This window comes from Actinia tenebrosa, unplaced genomic scaffold (assembly GCF_029948245.1).
Source record: "Actinia tenebrosa isolate PJP-AT-01 unplaced genomic scaffold, QUT_ActTen_1.0 PGA_scaffold0__85_contigs__length_37466705, whole genome shotgun sequence".
Taxonomy (NCBI): Eukaryota; Metazoa; Cnidaria; class Anthozoa; order Actiniaria; family Actiniidae; genus Actinia; species Actinia tenebrosa.
Window position 1 is genome coordinate 9,836,091 of NW_028292569.1, and position 16,376 is coordinate 9,852,466.

A 16,376-nucleotide genomic window follows, 5' to 3' on the forward strand; every position below is an offset into this window, starting at 1 on the left:
AATATCAAGGTGAAATGCTACCCGATGGACATTACACGCCAATCACCCTTGCCAAGGAGCTCGCCAAGCGCGGTTATACGCTCACCACAGGATTGCCGCACGAAATGACCCTCAAACATAATATGCCAAACTATTCAGTAACTTTTGGAAAGTCTGACCCATTGGGATCTTTATTATGTGCCTCAGGCAAGACAATTACCGACGCGGCCATACCCGTGAAATGGAAAGTCGCATCCTCTTACGAAGTCTATTGCGACTTGGTCCATAGTTACAACAATGGAGAAAAGTCTTCTCTCATGTCCAAGTTTCTGCCCAAAGGTAATCCATTTGACTCAGTAGAATACACTCCCATTTCTTTGAGCTATGACTTGTCTAATTTGGTAGAAAGCATAAACATCACCATTAAAGTGGACGGAAAGACGGTGGATTTCAACGGACGCAAGATCAATCTCGTCCTGGAATTCATATAATGGGCCGCGTAGAGGACAAACTCAAGAGGATTTACTATGGACCCGAAGGCTATTGGAGAGGAGCGTCGGCTATCAAGAAACTCGCGACCGCGGCCAGGGTATCAGAAGAAACGGCTAAGAACTGGCTAAGAAAACAAACCCTCTGGCAGGTTTATCTTCCCGTGCCCAAGTACATTCCCAGGCCTAGCTTCACCGTAAATACCCCCAATGAAGTTCATCAGGCGGATTTGCTTTTCTTACCGCACGACAAGGTGAGAAGAAAGACCTATAGGTACGCTTTGACCGTAGTCGATATCGCAAGCAGATATAAGGACGCCGAACCCATAACCAGCAAGGATTCTGGGGAAGTCGCAGAAGCCCTAGGTAGGATTTATAAGCGCGTTTTGAAATGGCCCAAGCTGCTGCAAGTGGATGCGGGGACAGAGTTCATGGGCGTGGTTACTAAGACCCTGAAAGACCACAGCACTAAAATTAGGAGAGCCGAGGCAGAGTACCACAGGGGTCAAAGCATTGTCGAAAGATTTAATAAGACCCTGGCCGAGCGTCTCTTTGGATACCAGTATTGGAAAGAACTGGAAGATCCATCGAAACGCAACAGGGAATGGACTCAGAGGCTCCCCCAGGTCGTCGCGGCTTTGAACAACGAGGCGGCCAGGGCTACGGGAATGAAACCCAGGGATGCTATGAAGAAGAAACACGTGGAACATAAGTCCTACGTCAGAAGTTCGAGGGCGGTCGGACTGAAGGAAAAAAAGCTCCCCCGCGACATAGTGGTCAGATACCTCTATCAGCCGGGGGAACTCGAAGGTGGCAGTAAGAGAGCCACGGATCCTAACTGGTCCCTGGAAACGTATGAGATTTCGAAGTCCGTCACCAAGGAAGGGCAACCTGTGTTGTATTACCTAGATGGCCCAAGTCGCGGATTTGTCAAGGAAGAGCTGCTCATAGTTCCCAAAGACTCAGAGTAGTGCTGCTCCACGCGCCCGATTGCACTCTAGGCATGTCAGTCTTACGTTGCCTCTGCAATGCGCGCGTTTATTATTTATACGATCCACGGAGAACTGCTGATCGTCATTTGGGTCAAACCTCCATAGTAGAGGTATGTTACACTTGGCACACCGCGCCCCTTTCTTATAGACGTCGTCCACGCATAGGTCGAACGTCATATTTTTTTCTTCGTCGTGCCGCTTGTAGCGAAGGAGTTTCTTAGCAATGTTCTCTTTGGCTACTTCTTCTGGCGTCTTATCGTAACGCAGTTGCGGACCCCAGGCTCTTTTTAACTGTTTGGCATATTCTACGCGGCTTACGGCGGTGTAGATAAGGTTGCTCCAACACAGCCGCTGGTCTATGATCCATAAGGTTTCTTTTATGGTAAGCCCTTGCGCGCTGTGGACTGTCATGCAATAGCCTAAGCGCCAGTCTGGATGGGAGGTTATTTTTTCCACCTTTTCTATGGGTACCCAGGCTTTGTCATGCGTTACCGCGTTCTGCAGTTGGATGTCGGTACCAGGTACCCAGACGTCTCTTTTTTGCATGCGGGTGTCGTGGGGTTTATAACAAACAGGTACGGGATGCGTAGGGAAGCGCTCTCGGTGTATATTTAGCAAATCCTTTTGTATGCGAGACTGTGCTGCGCGTTTACTGCTCAGCACCAGATCTTTAGGATGCCAGGCGTAAAGGAAGTCCTCGTAGGACTTCGCTCGTACGCGTTTGCGCAGTGTTTTGCATTGCTCGGCATCACTGAGGCCCCGAAGTTCTGCTTTCAGGTTTCTTATTTGATCCTTGCTGCGGTAGTCGGTGTTGATTTCCTCCGCATGGTCTACGAACCCCTTTAGCCATTCGTGGGGCATTTCTCCGGATATTGGAGGAGGCTGGCAGGGATCTCCGGCGAATATTACTTGGCACTTTCCGCGGAGGAAGTCTACGAACTCCTGCAGGATTTCCAAAGGCACGGTGCAAATCTCATCCCAAAGTATCACCGGAGGTATGTCGTGGATGGCTTCTGGTACCCACTTTTGACCATTCCAACGGAAGAAGCGGTGGTAGGTCTGCGCGTCGTAACCCATTTCGCAGAGTTCTCTTTCCAAACGATGCGTTGGCGTTAGCACCTTTATCTTAGGAAAGAGTTCTAACACACGCGTCGTCTTACCGCTGCCTCCCGTACCGTAGAGGTAAGAGAAGCGTTGGTAGGAAATGGGGTCGGCAACGGAAGGCAAAGGCTCCTCAGTGGGTGTTACGGCGCCTTTAGTATGCTCGCCGTGATACTCCACGCGTGCTCGCCAGGCTCTTATCTCCTCATCTTTAACGCGCCATTGTCCACTTTCTGCGAGTTCATCGGCAGTGTAGAATTCCTTCATCTCTTCCAACACGTACGGTTTCACGTACAAGGAATCCGTGGCTACGCGCGGCACGTCTTCTTTGTCAAACCGCAGGAGCATTGCAAGAAGGTTAATGTGCGCGTAGGCTAACATGCTGGCACGCAGATGGTAATACTGCGGTCGATGGTCCTGGTAATAACACAGCGCATTCCATTCATGTAGTTTATCGTCTACGAGGTAATCCCATTTCTCCACAGATACCATCGTTCCTTTGTCATGCGCGCGCTTGATGAGGAAGCTTAGCTCACCTTCGTCCGTTATTAGGCGCCGCTGCATATGTTTTTCACCTTCTTTTGCGCCCTGTGTGAACTTTCCTATGACCACCCGCGCCGTAGATTATGGGGTGCAGACCCGCTGCTAATTTCCAGGTGGTCAACCGTACAAACCCCGTTGCTGGGGCGTCGTAGTGACCATCCAACGCAACACGAAAGAACTGTGAATCTGGATGTCCGTAACGGTCGTAATATTCCTTACAATCTCCTAGGCCTTTGAAGCTTGCGGGGTAACAATGTTTCATATCCAGCGACACGTATTCGTCTTCATCGTACTCCATGTTCCACAGACCACCGTGACCGTGTTCTACACAAGCTTTAGCTATATCTTTGAACTCCTCCGGTGTGGATTTCCACCCGTTACTTTTCTTTGCGGCTAAGAAGTCCAAACGGCGACTGCTAAGCACTTCGTCGGAGAAGTCTTCTCCTAAAGTCTCGCAGGCGCTTTGAATGCGCAGCTGTTCCACTTCAGGACGATACAAAGTACCATCTTGGGTCATAAATTGACTTCCCTCCGCGTCCATTAACCAAATGGAATTCTCGTGGATTAGTTCTGCAAGCGGTGACTCCTTGTAAACGCATGTTTCTTTCTTTTTGGGGAACCTTAACTCCCTCCACGCATGTGCGTTATGCTGGTAAATTACGATAGGCGCACCCCGGCCCCCATACTTGTGCGTCCCGGAGTAGATGAAGCCGTCGGTGATGTCTTTCACGTGTATGCGCCTTTCTAAAGCAACCTCTAACTTCTTGATGTTTTCAATGGTGGCTCCTGCCCTACGAGTAGCATGCTCCCATTTCCTGATGGCTTCTCTTCTCTTCAACGTAAGCTTACCTCCCCTAGAGGAATCCTCGAAGAACTCTCTAACTAACTTACGTACGCAGTTACCCGGATGCCGCATTGGTTTGAGCTTCTTAACGTCCGGGTTCTTAATTTCATACGCACCGTAAATAACCACGGTGACCGGGTAAGCAACTTCGTAGAACAACATGTCGATGCCCACCAACGCCCCAGGACGCGTGTCCTTGTTTAAAACGAACAGGTCCTTCTTGCCAGACGCCCGTATTGGATTCCTGCCCTTTTCTATTATCCACTCGCCGTCTAAATACTTTATAAACGTCAACTCCAGGCGGTAATTACCTTCGGGCATCAAGCCAATTATCCTTTCTGCTCTTTCCTCGTCCATCGTCTCGTCTGTATCTCCCTCCATAAATGTCGTGAAGGCAAAGTCGGCCTCTAAGCGGTCCAGCACCTGAGTTCGCAGTCGGCGCACAGTCTTGTTACTAATGCTTTTGATGGTGTCCATCTATATCTAAGGAATATTTTATCCTCCGTTTGCGACCTTGCCCATCGTTTCGGCTACCTTTAATCCCCAACACAGCAGCAGTAAGGGGCTCAGCGCGCAACATATAACGGGACACGGGTAATTCCCGCGGGGGACGCTAGTGCATAAACACGGGTAATTCCCGGGCGATTCCGAATGGTGACCGCGAGTCCCCCTTACTGCTGCTCATTTCAAATATATATTTTGATTTTTAATTTTTGAATTCAAAAATTGAAAATTGACATTGATGAGATAATTTTCGAATTTTGACATGATCGTAAAAAATGAAAATTCAAAAATCCGGCAAATTTCATATGTCCAATTCACGATAACTAAATTGAAAAGCTCTTTGTGGAGTGTTACACGGACCACTCAAGATTTTCAACTATTTTGTCGAATCTTGGGCATTTTCTTTGGTTTCTCGCGCAAGATAATTTATGCCTTGATTCTGTTTTGTGATAAATTATAATTGGCGGGAATTTAACATCACGAAATGCTCATTTTACGTACGTTTTCAAGGGGAAAACATGGCCGAGGCTTATTACTCGCAGTTTTATGTTCAGCCTCCGGCACAGAAAAAAATTAACTTAGGTTTTCTTCGTCAAAATATTCAATGCTTTCAGAGTCAATCTGTATTGTTAAACATTCCTGATGAGCAAGTGCTTCTGAAAGAAAGAAAGATCAATGAGTTAGAGGATAAATTAGGTGATCTAAAAGCTAAAATTTTACGACTTCAAAGAGAAAAAACCCAACTCGAGGTGGAAAAGCGGTTGAGTACGACAACTAAACAAGACGACTTTTTACAAAATAGAAAGCCATTTCAAGAGCTTCTGCCAAGCAGTAGATCACGGAAAAAAAATCAAATAAAAAAGTGGATTATGGCTCAAATGGAGAAGCTACCACAAGAGTGGGTCTTGAAGGAGGTTTGTACAAAATTGCATATTGGTTTGCATGGATCTTTTTTATTGTCATTTATTGTAATAAAAAAACTTGAAGAAAAAAAAACATAACTTTTTGTTCTCATTCAGATGAAGTTCAAAGTTGGGTTGGAAGAAATAACTTTTGATTTTAATGACGCATTGGTGGAGTCTGCCACTCAAAAAGAGATAGTCAGGTGGCTAAGTGGTCAGATCTATACACAGCGGACAAAAGCACCAAAATTGGCATAAATGTAGATTGGAGTATGGTAATCAATGTTAGGACCGGTGCCCATTTCAATCTCTTCGGGATTCCATATTAATTGGATTTTAATTTTCTGAAAAAAGTCAGTTATGGGCTCCCTGTGGTCAATGTCTTAAAAATGTGGTTTTTGGCCGATTTTCTTTTTAAAATTTATATTTTTGATACCAAATAGCTAGTACTGTTTGCTATTATCATTTCCATTAATAAATATATTTCAAACATCGAATAAATGGTGAGATTTCAAATAAATGCTTATCAAGCTCATACCCAGTCCTCAACTCGGTCATCCAAGATAATAGACAAACAAATACCCATTTTCTTCTAAACGTATGGCGATTTGTACATATTTCCCCATTTTCGATACTTTTAAACTTTCATACCTTTAGTTTATACAATTGAATACTATCTTGTATGATATGTACTGTATCTTCAATTCAAGGGAATCTCAAATAGATATTCCTAGATTATACAAATGCCAAATTTCTATCATTAATGTGTGTTACTCCCATTGCATTGACACTTACAAAGAGGAGTGCAGTCTAGGCCAGCCTTCACAAATTTACATCTTGTACACTGCTACTTGCATGCACACTTACGTAATTCTTGGCAAGCCTTTGACACCTCTGAAATGGTCATTTAAACAGGCGTCCACACGTCGTCAATCTTGTGCTAGCCAAATTGATCAGGAGAAGAAATATCCTGGTTGCTTATGTCACTCGTTGTCCAGATACCTTCCTGGAGGATAACTCTCTTAATATGCTGCAATAGTGCATTCTAGAGACAAAACTACAAAACAGATCCATTCTCACATCGTTGATGGAGCTCAAGGGGCTTGACTTATCGTACATGACGACAGTCATTCTTTCAAGCTTATGGAAGTGGGTTGAATTTTTGTCGTTACAAAGTACCCAAGCCTGCATCCCCGCCCTTCAATATATGGGAGTGCCTCCCCCGGGTACCCAAGCCTGCTAGGCAGACCGTTTGTCTTTTCCACAGAATGCAGATGTAGTGTCGCAGCCGGTAATAGCGTAGAAATGCGTCATTCATTGAACACTGAAGATACCGTCACAACTCTTGTCAGAACTGTGGATACAGATGTCGTGGTGATTCTTGTTGGGAAGTTCCATGACATGAAAGCCGTCAATTCAGACGTGGATATCTGGGTAGCCTTTGGAATGGGAAGAAACTTCAAGTTCTTAGCATTAACAGGATTTGTGCTTCCCTTGGTGTACAGAAGTCGCGCTCCCTCCCTGTTTTCCACGCTATTACCGGCTGCGACACTACGTCTTCATTCTGTGGAAGGCAATACGGTCTGCCTGGCAGGCTTGGGTACCCGGACTTGGGTACTTTGTAACGACAATGTGACACCCACTTTGGAGTTCCTTGCTATACATCTATTTCAGCAGCTGACCTCAGATTCAGCCCACTTCCATGAGCTTGAAAGAATGACTGTCGTCATGTACGATAAGTCAAGCCCCTTGAGCTCCATCAACGATGTGAGAATGGATCTGTTTTGTAGACACAACAGAGCAATTGGCAATATTCCTCCTACTCAGGTAAGACAATTGAAAATAGTATAATTAGAAATATAACCGATGTATGTCTCTAGAATGCACTATTGCAGTATATTAAGAGAGCTTCAGTAAGTTATCCTCCATGCAGGTATCTGGACGAGTGACATAAGCAACCAGGATATTCCTTCTCCTGATCAATTTGGCTGCCTATTTACTAAAGTGTGCATGTAAGTAGCAGTGTACAAGATGTAAATGTGTGAAGGCTGGCCTAGACTGCACTCCTCTTTGCAAGTGTCAATGCAATGGGAGTAACACACATTAATGATAGAAATTTGGCATTTGTATAATCTAGGAATATCTATTTGAGATTCCCTTGAATTGAAGATACTACTACATGTCATACAAGATAGTATTCAATTGTATAAACTATAGGTATGAAAGTTTAAAAGTATCGAAAATGGGGAAATATGTACAAATCGCCATACGTTTAGAAGAAAATGGGTATTTGTTTGTCTATTATCTTGGATGACCGAGTTGAGGACTGGGTATGAGCTTGATAAGCATTTATTTGAAATCTCACCCTTTATTCGATGTTTAAAATATATCTATTAATGGAAATGATAATAGCAAACAGTACTAGCTATTTGGTATCAAAAATATGAATTTTAAAAAGAAAATCGGCCAAAAACCACATTTTTAAGATATTGACCACAGGGAGCCCATAACTGACTTTTTTCAGAAAATTAAAATCCAATTAATATGGAATCCTGAAGAGATTGAAATGGGCACCGGTCCTAATATTGATTACCATACTCTAATCTACATTTATGCCAATTTTGGTGCTTTTGTCCGCTGTGTATAGATCTGACCAAAATTTTGCACTTAGCCACCTGACTAAGACGAACATACTCACAATTCAAAAAGCATTGAAAGTATGAAGGCACTTATGAATTATATTTACGTGTACAGCTGAGCGAATTTGCCTAGTTGATACTTACTAGTAATCTAATATATTACATATTTATTCACTAATTCATCAACTTTCACTTTAATGATTATTAACTGAATTATATGGTATATTTATCTTAAATATTTTTTTCAGGCAAAGGATGATGGTGATGTGTCAGATCTGGCTTATCATGAGCTAAAGCAAGTGCCGAACTCAGAGCTACCAAGCTTATGCAGTTTAATAAAAGAAAGAGCCAATCTCAACTCTATAATCAAAATTCAAGAATTCAGTGTAAGTATACATAATTTATTTAAATGATATTGTTTTTTTAATAAAAAGATATAACTAGCTAAAAACTAGTGTGAGCTGCGTCGGTGTTTCTAATGAAACAGTAATGATGAAAAGGTAAATTATACACCGTGAAAAGATGAGTAAGTAAGTTGTTTCATCTTTTCACGGTGTATAATTTACCTTTTCATCATTATTGTTTTTTTAATGTGCATACCATAATCGATTTTATTTCAATTTCAATTCAATTTCATTTAATAAGAAAGCAACTTGGTGCAGTTACAAAATAAACCTTGACCCATGTTTTATATCTAGTGCTAGTCTAGAAAGTCCAGATTTAATCAGTTCATATGTTAAATTTATAGGAGTCTACTGTTAAAGGATGTACAAGGTCCATTAAAGACATCATTACATACCTGGCCAATGACCAACATTTTTTTGAAAAAATATCTCCACAACCAAATCTTCAACTTCGCTTCTCTGGGGATGGTCGAAAATCAACAAAAAAGCTTGGAAGTACAATGACTGCTTTCACTGTACCAATTGAAAACACAGAAACAAGGAGTCCCGATAGAGAATACTGTATTTCGATTTATGATGGTAAGCATGTTTGTAGTTCAAGTGCAAAATGATTTGCTTTGATAATAAAAATATTTTGTTATTGACATGGACACAGAAAACTTGGATGATCTCCAGTGTAATATAATTTATGCCGAACTATTGTTATATCTATTATGACTCGTTCGAATCCCAGCGAGGTCGGAAATTAATTTTTCCGAATTTAATTCCAAGGGCTTTCGCCCGGAATAGCCTCGTTCCCAAGCACTACAACTTACCCATATTATCTTCTACTATTTTCATTAGTGCCACGCGGTCCACATACTCTCGTTCTATAGGTTGTAAAGCTGGTATTGTTTTTTGGTATTGTAATTTTGGTATAAATTATAATACCCCGGAGACAAACTTAAAACATTAGGTCAGGTGTTAGTGATGTAGGTGTTAGTGATGTAAATAAATGTATGAGGGGGGTTGTGGGGAAGGGGAATTTTCAAGTACAGTATTTAAATGCCAAAGTCCCAACCCAAGTGTCATGGCACTATTGATAATACAATAGTACTTCTATCAAGTGGCCACCAAGTAGCCATTTTCTATTTTATGACATGAACCACTTTCTAAAAACAGAATTGTTTAAATTAATGATAGGACTTGCATGTAAGAGCAGCTGGCTATAGTCAGTTATATACTGATAGTTTTAGTAGTTCTAAAATATTGGACCATGGCATTTTGTCTGAACCTCCAATGAAGAAAGTATACTCAGAAATGAAAGAGCTAGGGCAGTCAGGAGTGAATCTTAAAAATAAACTGTTTCCAATCACCTGGTAAAAATGTGATTTAATATTACATATATATAATAGTAGTATTAAGATGTTTACAAATTTATAATAATATTGCACTAGATTAGTCCTAGAGTGTAAACAATTAATCCGTAAAACACTAATTACTAAATAGTACAAAATAGTGCTAATTAAACAATAGAAAACAATTGAATTTGCATGAAATTGTGCTATTTAGTATTACTAAAGTTTCAGTTATATTGTTTGCACTCTACACATACAAAGAAATGATAATTGATAATGTATGTTATATAATAGATCAAGATTGCTAATTATTATTTTTTGTAATTGTATATTTTGATAAGTTTTATTTGATCGAACTTGCTTAATACTGGACTTTTTAAATGCTGTTTATAGGATATTATGTGCTGATTGGAAATTTATGGCAATGTTATTGGGAATTAACAGTCCCTGTTCCAACTATTTTTGCATTTGGTGTGAGTGCTTCAAAGCACTTCTCAAAGATATGTCCAGTAAGTATAATCAATAACAATATGATATTGATGATGATCAATCATAATAATAACACCATTGACTCAAAAAGGCCCTATGGTAAGAGGTTCCAAAACAGGGTCCATGTCATCAAATCTTATCATTTTTGCCCACAAGTTTATTGTCTTTGTCAAATATAATTCGGCAATATCCTGATCTCACCTAAAATGTGTTCCTGACATCCTGCCACAAGTTCACTTTAGAGTAAAAGAATATAAAGCTAATATTTTACTGTACATGTATATAATTGCTGATTATATTTTTAATGTTGACATCTTTGAAAAAAACATTGATTCCAGTTGAAGACTGGCCTATCAAAAGGTCCATAGAAAGATGTTCCGAACTAGCTAACTCTGATGGTGAGAAATTCGATGTTAAACATGAACCTCTGGTGCCGATTGAATTCACAAATGTAGTCCCCGACACCCTCCACCTTATGCTAAGAATAAGAGGAAAACTTCTTAACCAAGTAAGTCAAATGTGAAAGCTGAATTATGTAAAATGAAAACAATAACTCAGTAATAATTTAAAATTTTCATAGGTCGCATGTTGGGCAATCGAACAAAAAAAGAAAGATCAGATGGGAAATAGCTATGCGTGAAATTGGTAAATTTGCTAGTAACTCTCAATAATTATCTTATTTTTGTTTGTTTATTCTTGAATGATTGTTAAGTCAACATTTCGTTTGGGGACAGTCAGAGGTTTATTTCCCTTGTAGTCACGGAATGTTGCATGACGACCCTAAGAACGGCTGCAAAGGAGGCTGGCTAAACAAAATGTTGTATTGTCTTGGTAATTAGGGCATTCATGGGAATTATGTAAATCTCCTTAGATACTTATGATGAAACAAGTTTCAAGCTTAAATTTCACGTTATTTACTAATAATAATTATGACAATGTGCTTACTTATTACATAGGTTTTGAAATTGCTTAAGGGGTATAATTTAATTACTTAGGTAACATATCATAAGAAAAATATTTGTTGTTGTTGTGATGATTTCTTTTTGTTTATATTAATTGTTTTGCTTTCGTACATGTTGTTGTCAGTATAACTATTTCTAGATAAGTGCACACTCATGGTTGTCATTAAGTGGGAACCTATTTTAAATCAATAACTAAAAATCGTTCTTTGCTTAATGCAGGAGTGAAATTTGAGTTTTATGATGTACAAGATGAGGATGGAAAGACCACAACAAAATGGACCTCATTTGACTGTATGTGATATTGTGGTTCTATGCCAATTCCATGCCAATTAATAAATCTAAAATATTTGTTTGTGATCAACTGTATACACGTGTACGCACCTGTAATATTATCTTTTTAATCACTAAAAATATAGGTGATGACCTTGAGAATGTGATCAAAAACCTGGCCATAAGTGATTTTCTTTCTAACATGGCAGACAAATCAAAGACAAGCCTGGATTGTCTGACCAAGCAGCAACTTGTTCTTGTAGCCCAAAAATACAAATTAAGAACTACAGGAACCAAAGATGTTCTGAGGGCCAATTTGAAGCACTACTTCAAAGAGCATGACATACAGTTTCAGGTAATATATTACTTCATTTCTATAAATGTTTCATGCTCATTGCAAATGTCAAGCTAACTGTTAAAGGTGATATTTGTATTGTTTATCAATTAATAGTTATCATCAGTTCAAACAAGCAACACCCCTGTTCTCGATGTGGTACAACTCACTAATGTTTGGAGGGAGTTTGAGGTATTATTTTATGTGATGCTCTCAAAGCTAACATTGGTGAGGAAAAATATCTGGATCCACTTCAATTTAAAGAAAAGGCCAGGAATTGGGTCATATTCTTCCGCAAGGCTACTTTTGATGAGGTACTTCAATAATTTAAAGCTTATAGAAGTTGTTATACAATTCATTAACTATTTTCTAAACGGTACAGTGCATATCATAGTAAAGCTTAGTACTGAGTATATAGTGTCTCTTGAAGATAACCTGAATGAAAAATGAAAAAAAACATTTTAGTTATAAATAACAGTTATTGTGTGCAAAATGTCAATATGATAATGAAATTAGATTAGGGCTCTCATATCCAGAACACTTACAAATCCCACCATCTTGCCAGTTTACTTATCCAACCCTGGCCACAAAAGACTATGCCATATGGCTTGGTATTCTCCATGTTGTGGCCAGATCAAATGAAATGGCAATAAGCAACAATGATCAACACAATTGCAAAAGAGGAATATGCTATGCATCCCACTCCTAGATCCTGCAGACTAATGATTCAGAATTCCTTTATTATTAGTTAAGGGCTTTTACTTTAAATCTGCACTTTCCAGTCTGTATTGCCTTATGAAATTGGTGGTGTGGTGTTTTGATATCCCTAATTTCAACTGAGCATGCGATAAACATTCAAGATGACCATTACAGCATCATTTGTGCATCTATTCTCCAATAACACATGGCTCTTGACCAGTAGATTGAAAGTAGAAGCTGTTATATTTATTTAGTGTTGTGATAGTAACATAAATCTTTATAATTTCAGGATGTAATCCCCTACATGCACGGTAAGAAATTTATTTGTTTGTTTTTTATTCTGTATGCACATGTTCTTATAAAAATCAAACAATATTATTATTGCACAAAATTCCTTCATATGCTTTATCACATTCTTATGAATTGAAAATATTTATCACATTCTTATGAATTGAAAATACTTTTATTGAAAATATTTGTTTTGCAGTTTTAGTTTATCATGTTCCTCAGTTTCTGGACAAGTTTGGCACCATTCACCATATAAACTGTCAGACGGTAGAAAAGAAAAACCACCGACAAAACAGAACATTCCATCGTGGTTCTCAGAAAGGTGGCAAACGTTGCAATTTTCGTCATGCGAGTTCAAAATTTTCAAGCAAGAGAGAAAATTGACTCAGCGCCTCGCGAGAAGTTAAAACATTCGAAATCTACCCGCAAACGGTGAGTTTTCTGCCTTGCGTGCCAGTGAGAAAATTGCTCGCGAGGCAAATTGCTCACCGTGTGCGGCGGCCTTTAGATTCAGTTAGGTTGAAAAGGTCCTAATAAACGGACGAAACTAGTCCCTAAACTACAATTGTGTTGTTGTTAGTGCGTGGGGGATTATAAAAATCACCATAGAGTGTGTATAGATATGAAGATAAGCAAGTCCTTCAATGTCTCGATTGAAAAGTTATCAAGAAAAGCCATTCTAGTCATTTTCTTAACGGGATAAAAGAGTTTTAGAACAAGAAAAAGCTAAATGATTCATCCAAATCCGCGTTGAGACTGCCATTGTTACTAACCTTTCTTCTCAAGTATCCGCCATCTTGAATTTTGCCATAGGCAGGTTTCATGGAATCTTTTTTTGACGTCACATCCGCTCGTGCATTTCGAAGCTGGCCGTCAAATTCGGACTCATACGCGCGGTGGAATTTTTGACGGCTGGGGAAAGCCGTCTCTTGGCTATGGCTAAGGACACTAAGAATTCGTTTTCTTTATATGTAATGGGTATGCCATCAGAAGCAAAAGAACGGTACCGGAAAAAATTAAGTTTTGGTGTATCTGGAACTATTTTACCGGACCCATACATCATAAAAGATAAAAATTGGTCGACCGACCCTACTCTTTGGCCGGACATGGACTTTGGACAGATTCACACGTACCTAGTAGAAACACCGTCTATTTTTGACAAAAAATCAATGAAAGCATACAAGAGCTTAGAGGCATATAGGTAAGTTTATAATACTAAATACTTTTTTGTTGGTATTACTGCAAAAGACTGTTTTACCAGTACATAAGCTTTTAAAGAAAAGACTAGTTGTTTTGTACAAATATCAACCCCATTAACGTACGCCTCTAGTCTATAGATGGCTTTTATACCGAGCATTGAATGAATTTTATGGAGCCGTAAATTAATCAACCTCTATGGCAAACCTAAAAGCTTTATTCAAAATTTATCTCAACTTTTAAAAAGTTTTCAAAATATTGCTTTTCGGTCATTTTTATCGTGAACTTGTCAAGCGACTTGAGCAATATGGCGGTCGCTAATTGGCTGTTTATGACACTTATATTTGATAATATTATTTGCATATGTAAACACAAGATTGTTGTCTTGAAGCTGCTTTACTTTTTACAGCACAAGTCAACTGAACTAGGTTCTTTAAATGAATTACACTGTGTCATGTTTGGAATTTAAAAGATTGCTTTGACTTTCAAAATCCTATGCTTTTCGTGATAAATTTCGCAAAGTTAAGTAACTTACGTACTTTTTATTGCACCCGCTTACCGGTTTGTAGATATGTTGAAAGTGGCCACGTCGAGGAAATCAAAGCGTTCGATGTTAAAGAAGCACCTTACTGTTTTTTAAAAGCCGGAGTTCTTCCCTCCATGAGAACGAAGGAAAAAGCTCATCAGCCGTGGGTCTGTCTACACAAAACCAGTGCAGACATATTTTGTGCCCATTGTACATGTGCTGCAGGGTAAGTAGTAATTTGTAAGTGAATAATATTATAAATGTCTTTTATGCAAATCATGACATGATTTTAATTATATTTCTTCCAGGTTAGGGGAAGCTTGTAGTCATATTGCAGCCCTGCTGCTTAAGGTAGAACTGGGCATTAGATATGGAATCAATAAAACATCTGTGACCAGTGAAGCTTGCAAATGGAATAAAGTTTTCAAAAAAGAGGTATATATGGTATTTACACACACGCAGTTTTGTACAAATCTAATCAAAAATAAGCAAATTGGAGTATCTAATCCATTCAATTTGGAAGGAAGGAAGCTTCTTTATTTTACCACGGTAAAAACATCAGTCGATTGACTAAAATATTTAAAAGTAAAGATTTATGATTAAGCTAGGACACTGTACATGTTGTAAGAATTTTTGTTGTATTTTGTTTTAGATTAAGCCAACCACTGTCGATAACATCCAAGGGTTAGTCAACAGTAACAGAAAGAAAAAAGTGGAATCTTTTACACCATCCAGCAGGGATCCACTTCCAGATAGCACTGCACTTACTTCTTTCCACAAAATCTGCCCTAATGCCGCCTTTTTTAACCTCATTCCTCCATTGCCTGGTATTTGTCAACAAAGTACAACATCTGAGAAACTGTCTGAGAATAATTTTCCTGTCACACTAACAAGCCTTTATAATGAAGAAAACAAGTCCCTTACTGATCATCAACTGTCAAATAAAGTACAAGAAACCTTTCTAGCATATTCTGTTACTGAACATCAAATTGACAATCTTTTTGAATTCACCAAATGTCAGAATGTGAGCCCCTTATGGTTTGATCACCGCAAGGGAAGGATCACAGGTACTAAAGCTCATGATGTATTGGTCCGAAAAGAGACAACACCCCCTGACCACCTCATTACAAGAATAATGAGCTACAAGTCATATGATCTTAGCAGAAAGGATGCTGTGAAATGGGGGCTAGACAATGAAAGCATCGCATTTCATGAATATTTACAAGAAATGCAATCCAGCAACCACAAGAACTTCACATGTAATAAATCTGGGTTCAGAATCAGCACCGCAAATTCATTCATGGGGGCAACAGCAGATGGCGTACTATCTTGTGACTGTTGCGGAGAGGGCACACTTGAAATTAAGTGCCCTTACAAATATAGGGCTCTAACTGTTGAAGAAGCTGCACATCACTCAGATTTTTGTTTAGATGAAAATCTTGAGCTTCCTAGAAATCACAGATACTACACACAAATTCAATTTCAAATGCTTGTATTTAATTGTAATTATTGTGATTTTGTGGTGATGACATTTCCCAGTCCAGATGAAGTTTCTATGGTAATTGTTAGATTGCCTAAGGATATAGATTTTTGTAAATTGTTGCTTGAGCGCTGTTCATTGTTTTTACTTGAACATGTTATTCCAGAGATTCTTACAAGGAACATAATGGACAAACATTTGGAAAACAGACATGACAAGGAGGATGAGACCAAATGGTGTCTGTGTGAGGAACCAGATTATGGAAAGATGATATTTTGTGACAACGAGGAATGTAAGATTGGGTGGTTTCACTATCAATGTGTAAATGTTAAGAGGAAGCCTGTTGGCAAATGGTTCTGTCCTAGTTGTAAGAAGAAAAAGGAATGACATTATAGACA

The 16,376-nt window shown here is 39.3% G+C and overlaps 1 protein-coding gene, 1 long non-coding RNA gene and 1 pseudogene across 3 annotated transcripts; 2 read left to right on the plus strand and 1 right to left on the minus strand.

The window, feature by feature from the left end:
* The first annotated feature begins 6,950 nt into the window (after positions 1–6,950).
* LOC116291481 (uncharacterized) lies at positions 6,951–13,340 on the plus strand (annotated as a pseudogene). The gene is made up of 13 exons (XR_016119701.1): positions 6,951–7,180; positions 8,241–8,378; positions 8,741–8,983; positions 9,199–9,238; positions 9,685–9,754; positions 10,127–10,242; positions 10,561–10,730; positions 10,803–10,845; positions 11,383–11,475; positions 11,601–11,809; positions 11,906–12,102; positions 12,777–12,798; positions 12,975–13,340. The product of XR_016119701.1 is annotated as an uncharacterized LOC116291481 (transcript).
* LOC148913421 (uncharacterized) lies at positions 11,561–13,584 on the minus strand. The gene is made up of 2 exons (XR_016119703.1): positions 13,549–13,584; positions 11,561–12,223 (listed from the first exon to the last, which is right to left on the minus strand). It is a non-coding gene; the product is annotated as an uncharacterized LOC148913421 (long non-coding RNA).
* A 324-nt stretch (positions 13,585–13,908) lies between these two features.
* LOC148913422 (uncharacterized) lies at positions 13,909–16,365 on the plus strand. The gene is made up of 4 exons (XM_089029506.1): positions 13,909–13,976; positions 14,542–14,724; positions 14,807–14,933; positions 15,151–16,365. The coding sequence occupies exons 1-4, from the start codon at positions 13,945–13,947 to the stop codon at positions 16,363–16,365; spliced, it is 1,557 nt and encodes a 518-aa protein (XP_088885632.1). The 5' UTR covers positions 13,909–13,944.
* The last annotated feature ends 11 nt before the right edge of the window (positions 16,366–16,376 follow it).

Coding starts and splice junctions, on each gene's coding strand:
- LOC148913422 (XM_089029506.1), top strand. CDS start 13,945: ATGAAAGCATACAAGAGCTTAGAGGCATATAG. Junction 13,977..14,541: donor AAGAGCTTAGAGGCATATAG/GTAAGTTTATAA, acceptor ACCGGTTTGTAG/ATATGTTGAAAGTGGCCACG. Junction 14,725..14,806: donor CATTGTACATGTGCTGCAGG/GTAAGTAGTAAT, acceptor TATTTCTTCCAG/GTTAGGGGAAGCTTGTAGTC.